The following is a 12,784-nucleotide window of genomic DNA, read 5'->3' as shown; positions in this document are numbered from 1 at the left end:
GATTACGACCTTGACGGATATGCTTTAGCCTTTGGGAGGATGACGTCATGCAATAAGCACGTAATTCTCGGCACAGCACAAAGATAAGTCGCAAAACAACAACAACAACAACGAAATATAAGCTGCGATTTGAAAAATATCACGCAACGCGTGCTACCAACGAACACAAGCAAGAAAGCGACAATGCCCTACAAAGCAGATCACCAAGGCCGAAATTATCGCACGAACTGATCAGAGTGCAACCGTGAACGACCTTGAGAGCTTAGGAGACTTCTTTGTTGGCCAGATCCAACTACGCTTCGATTTCCACTTCGTCCGGAGTTGGTGGCTTCAGTGCCGGTCAGTTACCTCAGAGTAATGTCATCTCCGGAATGTGACATCAAGTCTTGCCATCTTTTCCCCACGTCAGAAAGTGAACTTGAAATAAAAATGTTCTGATGCAATCAACAAACATTCCTATTTGAAAACAACAAAATTGTCTTTTCCTATATTAAGTTTATTCAGAATTATTTCATACGCGTCCATCGTCATAATTTCATTTACAGAATGACGCTTCAGAAAATGAAATATGTCAGTTGACAAAACAGTAAAATTACGATAGTCTGAAGAAATGGATTGAAATCGCGCATGTGAGTGTTTGTGCAACTTCCTCCAAAAGCCCCGTTCGTCACTGGTGACATTTTGTGGAATGGAATTCGAGCAGCAAGACTCTTTCTCGGGTTGAGCATCCATTTCATTACCACGTGACCTTGTCAACAGTTACGGTCCTCGTCACTTCCCTCCCAAGATACAAACGTTTTTCAACTTCTCCTTCCAGTGGTGTTTCATTGCTGTATGGCGTTCAGATCTCCCTGAAAATTCAAAATCGTTTATATTATCTGTGCGCTAGGTCGCCAGTTTGAAGAGACTGGTCGCCAAATAGCCAGTTTACCAGTTTGATAGGTCGACAAGTTGCTGGGTAGTCAAGTCGCCAGGTATCGTCTCCAATTTGACAGGTCGCTAGTTCGAATCCTCGCGTGGACGCCAAGTCGCAATGTCACCAAATCGCCAGGTCGTCACGTCTACTGGTCGCCAAATATTGTTTTCGTCATTTCGAATTTTTTCCTAGTCGCCAGGACACCAGGTGGCATGGTAGACAGGTCGCCAGGTCAAAATGACGCTTCGTCCAGTGGTCGCAAAGTCGAAAGTTTGCTGGTCGCCAGCATAACGAAAACTAACCTAACCCCAACTAAGAAAATTCCACCGGCCAAAAACTACTGCGATCACTATACCTAACTCGAAACACTGACGAATTCCAACGCGAGCTGTACCGAGCACCAGGTTGCCTGGTCTCCAAATCGCCAGATGGGTTGGTCGCCTGCTCGCCAGGTCGCCAAGTCTCCAGGTCACCTGGTCGTTGGTCTCCTTGTCGCCATGTCGCCAGGCCTTCTGGTCGCCAGTTCAAAATGTCGCCTGGTTGTTAGGTCGCCAGGTGTCTTCGTCACCTGGTCGCTGGTTCGCCAGATGAGTTGGTTGCCTTTAAAAATGCTGTTAAAATTTTTGTAGGCACCTACGCTGATAGATCCGGTGGACCAAGCTATTCCCAATCTCTGATCCACATAGCTCTCGCCCACTTTTTATAACTGATTTTAAGGCTTTTTGAAAACAGGCGATGGATAAAGTTCAAAACAAAGAAAGAAGGAATCGAACTCAGTTTGTTGACAGTCAGCCCTTTAGTGGCATGCTCAGTTATGCAAGCCAATGCGACTGACTACTGCGAGACGTTCACGAAAACTGACCTGCAAATGGTGAATTGTAAACTATGACATGACTTTGATGCCAAGAACTTAAAAACAAGATACGAATTTCTACAGAATTATCCAGACAATTACACATTACTTCAAAGTAAATATACACATATTTCCGTAGTTTAACACCTAGACAAAGTCCACATTTACAGCTTTTGAAGTTCATTGCAATCAACATAAATTTAAGAAGGCTAATTTAACACACTGTTACCTCTATACACCAAAATTATGCTCCCAAACAAAGCGCATGAAAAGTAATTAGGCATGAGTAGGATCTGAAGTTCAGGTCACCGACCTGATGATAGAGGCAGTAAGGACCTCAGAAACGTTGATAAACCTCTACCAGACTGTAGACCATCTAAATAATTAATGTAATTTATTACCATGTGAAATTTCTTATTCTGAAGTCAAAACTTTATAGCCAGGGGACATACAATAATTATCACCTAATACGGTATCAGATGTATGTGTATTATTTCAAATCGCTGACATGTTGTTACTTATTCCGTCTTACAAAAAGCAGTATTCATTGAAGAGAGTTTATTATTTTAACGAGACGAAAACCTCACTTACCAGGTACACGCATATATTCCTTTCATGTGAGATATGGTTCTCGAAATAACGACCGTCAAACACGCCTACTAGAGACAAACGCTGTTTGCCTTGCCAAATTTGGAAATAACATTGGAATGTTCTTCTAAAATCTTGTTGGGAATTTTCTTATAAAACGTTCCATGCAGAAAACTTTCATTTAATTCAGATGTGTAAAGCAGTGTTACAGGAAAGTCTTAAGGTATCAACACATTAACCCACTTTGTGAAACGACTTGAGTGACACAGAGAAGCAACTTCACAAATAAAAATTATAAAATAGTGTAGTTGCGTAATATTGTGATTTATCAAATTAAAATTAAATTATTTGGTTATTCCGTCAAATCACAATGTATTTAAAATAAGAATAATTAAAATATCATTATTTGTTCCATATCGAATAATCGAATAATCCAACTGTAAATCGATTATTCGATATGGAACAAAGAATGATATTTTACTTATTCTTATTTTAAATACATTGTGATTTGACGGAATAACCAAATAATTTAATTTAAATAAAAATTAGTTGTAACGTAAATATTTTGATGAACTAAAAATTAATGTCATTCCCATAATTGACTTGTCATATTTCGGAAAGACAAGGCTGTTGCTTATGTGATTCATAATCCAGAGTCACAAGACTCCTGTCGTGGCAACCACAAAGGAATTCATTACTATGCAACGATGCATAAGACGACGCGACAAGAAAGCTCCCAGTACCGTTAGATGTACAGTTTCCGCTGTTGGCATTACGCAACATTCCTCCCTCAAAAATACGAAGAAGTTTCCGCTGAATCACATACTAAATTCAAACTTCAGAAATAAGAGCGAAACAAGTTCGCCTATTTTACAAAAAACAATAAACGAGTTCACAGGACACATCATTATCTTGATTCGATTAAAATTCATGATCTTACGTCGTTAAATGCCGAATAATAGAATGTGAAATTAGTTACTCCTCTAGTGAAAATACAAGGCGATGTTGTTCTGGGTTATGACGTCGTGCAGATTTGTAGCCAGATGCTAATGTTTCGTAGAAATACTGTCTCCATCTTCAGGCCAGAAGCGGGAGCCGGTATGTTTTTACCGAAAACTTGGTATCTGCCTTCTAATTCTCGTGGCAGAATAAAATCATTAGAAACTTCTGTCGTTTACTAAGCATACAAATTACAGATTACTGTCCTGTTAAAAAAAAACAGTGTTTCAGTAACGCTAATTCTCTCACAGTTTCTCAAGGGAGTGGGACGAAGGGCGACAATTTTGATGGCAAAATTTGAAATCATATTTTCACGTAAGATTTTGTAGACAATAACTTCGAACCACATTATCTAAATGAGACTCATTATAAAATACTGCGATAGCCACGGTGGTCTATCGGTTAGAACGCTGGCCTTGTAATCCTGGGGTCTCGGGTTCGATTTCCCGGCGGTGCCCGAATTTATAACTTGTGTCGGGCAAGGCCGTGTTCTAGGCAACACGGAGGTTTCCTCCGGGGGCTTCCCCGGTTTCTCCGTGGCATCCCATTCACACACAGAAGAAGGCAATGGCAAACCACTTCTGGATCATCTGCCAAGAACGTATATGAACAGGTCCCAGTCCGAGAAAAGGATGGAAGGATCCTGTTCATATGGACCTGTCGTCAGACAGAACACTAAATAATAATAAGATGAGGTGGTCTAGCGGTTAGAACGCTGGCCTTGCAATCCTGGGGTCTCGGGTTCGATTCCCGGCGGTGCCCGAATTTATAACTTGTGTTGGGCAAGGCCGTGGTCTAGGCAACACGGAGTTTTCCTCCGGGGGCTTCCCCGGTTTCTCCGTGGCATCCCATTCACACACAGAAGAAGGCAATGGCAAACCACTTCTGGATCATCTGCCAAGAACGTATATGAACAGGTCCCAGTCCGAGAAAAGGATGGAAGGATCCTGTTCATATGGACCTGACGTCAGACAGAACACTAAATAAAATAAATAAAAATTCTTTAAAGTAGATAAGAAGATACGTCTATGCGTACTATCGTACAGATATACAAATAGCTGCGAAGTCAGAGGCAGAGAAATGTGACACGCGAATTTCGTAAATAAAAAGACTGGTCTCGTCATGAGCTTTTAAGCCATTTTTCACTTATACCTCAAAGTATTAAAGGTGCTATAAAAAGCAATGCATCTCACACTTAGTCTAGACACAAAACACGTGGAAAAACAAGGGGAAAAACTTAAATCAGTGGTAGCAGCCAAATGCGGACTGCCCTTTGTCTCATCTGCAACACGCTTTCGGGGAACCGAAGTTCAAGGTATAATTAGATGACTCCGCTCTCTCATGTATATGATGTAAGAGCGAGTCGTGCACTTGATGTGCGTTAAGACGTCCCAAACAAATTCTGCTGGTGTCTCTATCCTGTATGGGATTTTATGTGTAAAACAAGAAAGCCTTAAGTCAGTACACTTTGGTCCAGACATGTCATCTCTCCCTTCTTCCATCCATCGGCAAACTACGACCCGCGGACTTTACGCGACCTGTAAACAAATTCAGGCAGGTTGACTATGTTATTCGGATATTAAAATCACAGTTACTTTTCCCTTTCTCATACGTAGTGTCAAGAATACAGTATAATTATAAAATATTCAGGTGTTTAAGTTAACGAGAGTTTTCAGGCCCTAATATAAGTCATTTGAAAAAAAAAATCCTTGGATATTATCCATCGTCTAGTAGATAAAATATAAAATATAAAACTTAAAACGACGTTTCGGAGATGGGGCTCTATCTCCGTCTTCAGGTTCCTACTCAGTTGGGCCCACTAGATAGAGCTAATCCCTATGTCCGGACAATTATTTTATATTTTATCTACTAGACGATGGATAATATCCAAGAAAATTTTTATTCAAATGACTCTTCACCATCGTCAAGAACCTTTAGACCCTAATATAAGTATTTAATATTTTAACCAGCCCACGAAATAAAAATAAACTGTCCGCTCTTGTTCTAGACTGTCCATTCGTTTTCAGTATCACATTGTACAAAAATCCACGACGAAATAAATAAAACGAAAGTTCCATCATCAGGGCGATAGCCTTCGTGACGGATGCAGGAATCATCGCTAACACGTCAGTAAACGTCTACCAGACTACATGGCGCAACATCCCAGAAGACATTAAACTTCATGTGATCCGAATGTTTGAGTGCTCATATTAGACAGCGCGAATACCGGGATCAATATACCAGTAAATACATAAGAATACATAAATACTCCGGAGTTTGGGATTCAGCAGACGCGGGCATCTGGCTGGCGTCTCAGCATACAGCACAGTGGGAAGAGATTAAGCTAGTAATGGAGGCGTAGTGTTTTCAGAACTGACCTGCGGAGCTGTGGTTAAAACATTAATAATTGAAGGGTACACCATACTAAGAACAGCGAGTGTATGATGTATTTTGGAAACCCATTTTTATTTCCAGTTACATACAAAGCTTGAATAATTCGGAGAAATATGAATCCATGTATCAACACTGTCACGAATTTTTAAAATAGCAGATTGTCATGTGTAATTGAGCGATCCCAGTAGCTAAACAAACTGACTTAATATATGAATTCACTGTCAGAGTCTAACAGCCAGAAAGGATTAACAGTTTCCAGTCACGTAGGTGGAAAGCATGAATTATGTGTTCTTCTTATGTCGTAGGACAATAAACATTTTGTTTGTAATAATACGGTAGTTCTCCGCCCGTTTTCTTCCGATCCATCGGACGAAAACTATTAATTTTCCTACTTAATCAACTCAATGAATAGTCTGTCCGTCTGCCACATACTTTACCACATTTTTACAATGACCTTTGATATAATTTTTGCATTAATATTTTAATATTTTCCGTCAAATCACAATTTTAATAAGATAATAAAATATAAAATATTTAAAATATAATTTCATGTTCCGCATCGAATGATCGATTTACAAATTGGAACGTCTCTTACGACATGTTTCGGTTATATTTAACCGTCCTCAGGTATAAATTAGATTGGTAAATTTAAAACTCGAATTACAATCATTTACAATGTTATGCAGTTTATTGAAATGTTCTTATCAGATTACTCTTATATATTAGAACGAAGGTATTGTTTTTTATATGGCGTGGTTCATCTGATGTTCAATATTAGTCGGTGATGAGTTGATAGAGACATGACGTGTCTGGAGGAAGACATCTAGAAGTATTACTGTGTCGGGTCGAGGTTTAATACGGAACGTGAAATGATATTTTAAATATTTTATATTTTATTATCTTATTAAAATTGTGATTTGACGGAAAATATTAAAATATTAACCTAATTCACAATATGACGCAAATATACTACCTTATAATTTTTACATTTGTTAGTCTCTTGGTTCCTCTCTTAACGTCATCGCCGATGACGTGTCTTAAGATAAACTTCGGAATTTCTGTACCCCAAAAGCACCATTTCAATTTAATTTCTATCAGCGTGTATAAGATATCTTTGCTTAGAATTTAATTTAAAAATGTTACATGTTAACTTTTGCACTTCTAAAGCTTTGTCATTAACAAATTCAGTGTGTTATTGTTTGACAAGACGATTTCGTCAGCATCCCCAACACTTACATCAGGAAGAAACGATATCAGCACGACGTCAAAATGAAAGATAACTAAAATAGTCAAGTTCTCTTATTTCTTTGTCTTGCAAAACTATTTCCGCATGAGTGGTAGCTGTGACCTGGCTGACAGTAAATGGTAATGTTAATGGTGATGCTAATAAAACTAATAGTTGCCCGTGGTTATGTAGCCCAGTTCCCCCTCCCTCCCCGTTCCACACCCTTCACCTCACTACCACCCCTCCCACCATCCTTGACAGAAGTGGGTCATTGCCTAGGATTGAAAGTTAAGCAAAGTCAAGAGAGAGAATGGAGCCTGAGAACAGAAACAAACACACACCGAGTCTCGACACTCCATAGTTCAAACGTTTTATACGCATTTTTTTAAGTTTCGTCGTAAAATAGTGAAAAATGTTATGGTGACACACAGCGGTGACAAGGACTCTGTGTATGTGAAAGTGTGATTCGTGTTTTGGTGGTGATTCCTTTGATCTAGAACGCGTTTTGGCCCATCTCCTGGTCATCGTAACTTAGAAAGACAAGTTCACAGAAATCTGTACGTGTATCGATTGACTGCTCTCCAAGTACGTGTTTCCCAGTGGATGACACCTTTCCCAGTTCGTGGTCCACTGCTGTGCGCTGGAGGGACGAGGAGTTGAACACTTCACAGCTATGCATCCCGACGGAGGGATCCTCTATCACGCACCACCAGGTAGGAGACACATTATCAAACGCAATCTATGTTAACTGTTTTATTTTTATTTGTAGTGTTCTCTCTGACGACAGGTCCATATATTATGAACAGGATCCTTCCAACCTCTTCAGGTTGTCAGGGACCTGCTCATACATATATATACATTCTTGGCAGAGATGATCAGAAGTGGTTTGCCATTGCCTTCTTCTGTGTGTGAGTGGAGTAATTGTTGGGATGCCACGGAGAAACCGGGGAAGCCCCCGGAGGAAAACTCCGTGTTGCCTAGACCACGGCCTTGCCCAACACAAGTTATAAATTTGAGCACCACCGGGAACTGAACCCGGGACCCCAGGCTTACAAGGCTAGTTGTTCTGACTGCTAGACCACCGTGGCGGTATGTTAACTGTGTTGGTCACAATTTGAAAACTAAAACTTAAATTCTTCTGTCTGACTTCCGTGGAGCAGCGGTACTCCAATCACTCCACACCAATGCATCGTTAGCCACCTAGTTGAGGTTTAAGGTGTTGGCAGTCAGATAACCACCGCCGTCTATATGAAAATGTAAGTTGTGATAGCGAAATTTCAATATTTGCAAACACGCCTGTAACTAAATTTGTGAAGTCGTATGATTATGATGACGCATACAGGCCTATAAAATCTTGGTCTAAAAACTGAAAAGACGAGAGAATTTCATACATTTAAGTGCAAGTAGGAGGAAAATATTGGAATAGTCCTTTTGGAAACGAGGTGTAAGGGTTTGAACTGGAATAAATGGGTTTAATATAGGGTCCAGTGGCTGGTTATTGCGAACACCGTAATAGATTTGAGAAAATTTTAGAAACAACTTAGTCAGCTTGCTCTATGAAGTCAAAAAGCCACGTCTTATTTTAAACGTAAAAATACGACAGAGATCCGTTGAGAAAAGTTGACTATTACGAAGGTGATGACGTCCCGCATTGAGGATACCACACAAGTGATCGCGGCAGGTGGTCTCAAAACCAGGATTTCTCTATTACAAACCAAGATTTACAATCACTATACCTACAATTGTTCAAAACGAAGAAACCAGGTGAAAAGTCAGGTTCTCACGGCGACTAACGTGTTCTGGGATGCAGCACCATGTTGGCCTGATGATGCAGGCTGTCAGCACCTCTGAAACGTCGCCCAGTATCTACATAAAACAGTGCAACATCCGAGAAGACAGCCATCTTAGTACAAAAACTTCCCGGAAAATGTAAAGGACATTGAACGTAGTGTATTGCAGACAGTAAATCACGTTACCAGGAAATTATAGTTTGCTGTTCATTCTAATTTGTCATGACCTCGGTTCACAAAACAGAGGCAAGGATTACAGTCTCAGCAAGAAACTGAGAAAATTTATTTCAATGCATTATATTAATATATGCGTACTGTTCCCAACAGCCTAGATCCGCGAGCTGAACTTTGCTACTAAATTGCCACCTCATCTACACATGAAATTAAATTATCTCCTAATACGCTACAAAAGTCTCTGAACTGTTATATCGTACATGTAAACCATACTAAAATCTACTAAAATAAATCTTCAGTGGCTGAATAAAATGGATGTGTAATCAGGAAGAATTCTATGAGTCCAGATATTGTGCACCGTCTGAATCTGACATACTACTTTCATCATGGCAGGAACGGAGAGTTCATGTTAACCGTGTTACCCCACCAGCACTTTGAACTACGAAAAATTAGATTCTAGCCTTACTTCCGTAGCTCAGTGAAATTCCATACACCGGAACACAGCAGAACCGATCAGATAAAACGTATCGTTAGCCAGCTGCAGCCAATCAGCCAGCGAGGCTTTGTTAGCCAGACAGTCGAGGCTTACGCTAACCGCGAGCCCCTGTTACTTCCTGTCGATCAGGATAGAGTCCAGTGGTGGGATTTTGTGATGTATTATTAGCCGTTTAGTTAATTAGCCAGCTAATTGGATATCTGGTTAGTTAAATACTTCGTTGGCCAGCTAGTTACTTAAGGCTTTGACCGGGATGTTAAATCTTATGTGGTACCGCCTGATTCGACTTCTAATGGTTAAGTGAAGTGTTTTCTTCGCGGTACGGTCTGGATTCGTAAATATTATGAAGACGAGCTTCGGCTTCAAAGGGTTAACCAGCTAATTTTCGTAATGGTGAGGTGTAGTGTTTTCTTCGCGGTACGGACTGAATTCATAAATAATATTCAGACGATCTTCGGCTTCAAAGGGTTAAGCAATACGTTTCTCATATTATGCATTTCGGATATTCTACTTAAATTTTAAATTTAAGAACACTTAACGTACTAATGGCAGAATCTCTTATTTTAACGTACGAATTTTGAAATAAACAAGATGTTCAAGGTCCAGACCTGGTCTCTCTGCCACTTATGTCATTGCGCATAGAGCTATCTCGATAAAGGTTTCTATGTTACAGTGCGCATCATCACATACTTCGCTCGCTCTCTCTGCCATGACGTCAGTCACAGATCCTGAAAGGGGGCAAAGCACGCCGTGTGGTCACTAACCCATTCGTGGGTCCGGGAATACAGTCGCCATTACGCCCACACATAAACACACGCAAAGCATAACGAAGTTAGGCAAAAAGAATTACACCTCGCTTTCAGTCAACTTATAAGGAACAACGCAATGTTGCTAGCGACAGGCAGTTCGCATTTTCACAGCTAAGTCTAACCTACCACATCGACAACAGTAAGCGTCTCCATTTGAAAAAAATGTATGTTGTCGTAAAATTTGACAAGTTACTGCCCACATGTTTTATCATTATGTATTTGTATTGTGTTTTAAATTGTGTTGATGATAATGTAAAAGTCTGTCATCATAGAAACCACAGATTAATTACTCTGTTCACAACAGCACGTCAGAAGTCTTAGGTAAGATGAATCCAATCCACATGACGTACAATACTCCTCTAAATTCCATTTTAATAGTATTCTGCCATATAGGTCTCTCACGCTGTCCGTCCACTTCAGATTTCTGGCCAAAAATTTTGTATTGATTTATTATCTCTCGCATTTTGCTATATTTTACGCCAATCTCAAATTCATATCATATTTACGAATGTAAATTTATAAAACGTCCACAATCCAAATAGTAATTCATACAGGCCCATCGTCAATATAAATAATTAAAAGTTATGCGTCAGATAATGGCATTAACAGATGTTTACATTCGAACAGATACACGTTTTATCAGGCGTCACCGTGCGTCACAAGTGATCTCTGTGGCTTGTAAAACTGTAACAGCAAACTTACTGGATATTGTCTTCTTGGCATTGACTGTACAGTTGTTGTTGGAGCCGGAAGTGGAAATGCTTAGCTCAAGAACGCTGGTGGCCACAGTCAGTCGGAGTCACTGGCACCGATGACATCACAAAATGGCCTTGAGTCTGACACATCGACCAAAGTAACGCATAATATACGAAACTTAACAAAAGACTAATTAATTATAGCTTTATACATCATCTCTCACGTAAGCTTTGTATTCTCTCTGAAGCATTATTGATGTTCAAATCCTGAAATCGATGTAACAGAAGTGTGGATTATAAATTTAAAATATATCAATACATAGATTAACAGTGTATTAGTAAATAACTATCAGTACAGTGCACCTTCCTTAAACAGCTCATAAATATTTGCCTACTGTTACAAAACCAGAAGATGCCTAACACCAATCATAACATCCTGCAAAGAAACAACACCCGTCGTACCTTCAAATCTAGGTTTATGTCATGTCATGAGGTTTTCCAATTACAATCTCGAATTTATGCAGTATGTGTGCTATATCCACTGCCCATCTGATTTTTGCTTTTAATAATATTAACATTGGCGAATAAATACCCTCATTCTTCAATAAAATCTTCTCGGGAAATCAGCCGCGTTAACTGGTTACCGTAGTAAACCGACGTTTCGGGAACAAACTCTATTCCCATCTTCAGGGTTCTGATGTGATTGGATCCTCGGAGGTCACCAGTTGCGACTTCCGAAGATCCAGTCACATCAGAACCTTGAAGATGGGAACAGAGTTTGTTCCCGAAACGTCGGTTTACTACGGTAACCAGTTAACGCGGCTGATTTCCCGAGAATATTTTATTGATTGTACTCGCCGCGAAAGTCTCAAATCCTATACCCTCTTTCTTATCTGAGTGTCGTTGGCAATGATATTACATTTTGTTGTGGACTTCATCAGTTTTCTTTAAAAATCATTATTTTTCGAAGGATGCATCTAGGTGTGTGGTCCACAGATCAGGAACAGTTCGGTATACCGGATACAACACTTTCGTTTAATTTGACACAAAAGACCTATTCTTCGAAACGTATTAATATTTTAAAATTCTTAAAAAAAATTACTACTTAGAAACAGACCACGAATTAAGTCCAAAACAAATCTACTATAAAAATTTGTGATTCCTCGTTGTCTTCAAGAAATGACGTCATCAACAATGTCAACAAATATTTGTTTACTCGGCATTGTTGTGGACCACAACAATGCCGATTACAACACAACAATGCCGAGTAAACAAATAACGCTTCACTACCAAGCCAGTCGCATTATCACTGCTCCAGAAGCAGCACGTCTCATCTTTTCTACTATAAAAATTTCTGATTCCCCGTTGTCGTCAGCCAATTTGTCGTCAAAAAATGACGTCATAAACAATGTCAACTATAAACTAACTCGGCATTGTTGTGGAACACAACAATGCCGAGTTTAGTGTCTTACTTAAGATTTTAAAACGCAACCAACCCCCCCCCCCCCCCCCGAAGGGGTTGGTTGCTTTTTAAAAACTTGACCAGCCCCTCCGAGGAGCTCCGAAAGGAGCGTTCTGCCCTAGTATAGTAATAAAGAAGAAAGTATTTATAAAAACCTCGCACACAATTGGCAAGTTATTCCACTTATTCCAAGTTCTAGATTTTTTCATCTTAGATGTGTCTAATGTTAAGACATGCGTGGTAAATTAATTTGACAAAGGAAGGGTCTTGCTTTGAGTTCATTGAGGAATAAAGCTTGGAATTCGCCTGCAAATGCTAACAGAAACTACGAAAGACTTGCAGAAGACAGCCTGTTTCATTGATTCTACCATAGGCCCCTGTGA

The 12,784-nt window shown here is 39.7% G+C and overlaps 2 protein-coding genes across 2 annotated transcripts in view; one reads left to right on the top strand and one right to left on the bottom strand.

Annotated features, from left to right (window-relative positions):
- Positions 1–12,784, bottom strand: part of LOC110835594 (uncharacterized) — a 192,935-nt gene that overhangs the window by 100,654 nt on the left and 79,497 nt on the right. The gene's annotated exons all lie outside the window — the stretch shown is intronic.
- Positions 7,348–12,784, top strand: part of vri (nuclear factor interleukin-3-regulated vrille) — a 53,460-nt gene continuing 48,023 nt past the window's right edge. Inside the window, exon 1 of the mRNA XM_087356059.1 lies at positions 7,348–7,688. Coding sequence (XP_087212185.1) covers positions 7,649–7,688 — 40 coding nt within the window. The 5' untranslated portion in view covers positions 7,348–7,648. The remainder of the gene's footprint in view (positions 7,689–12,784) is intronic.

Source organism: Zootermopsis nevadensis, unplaced genomic scaffold (assembly GCF_977971745.1).
Source record: "Zootermopsis nevadensis isolate Lab colony 2312 unplaced genomic scaffold, Znev_1.0 Znev_ptg000025l, whole genome shotgun sequence".
Taxonomy (NCBI): Eukaryota; Metazoa; Arthropoda; class Insecta; order Blattodea; family Termopsidae; genus Zootermopsis; species Zootermopsis nevadensis.
This window is presented reverse-complemented; position numbering and strand designations above follow the sequence as displayed.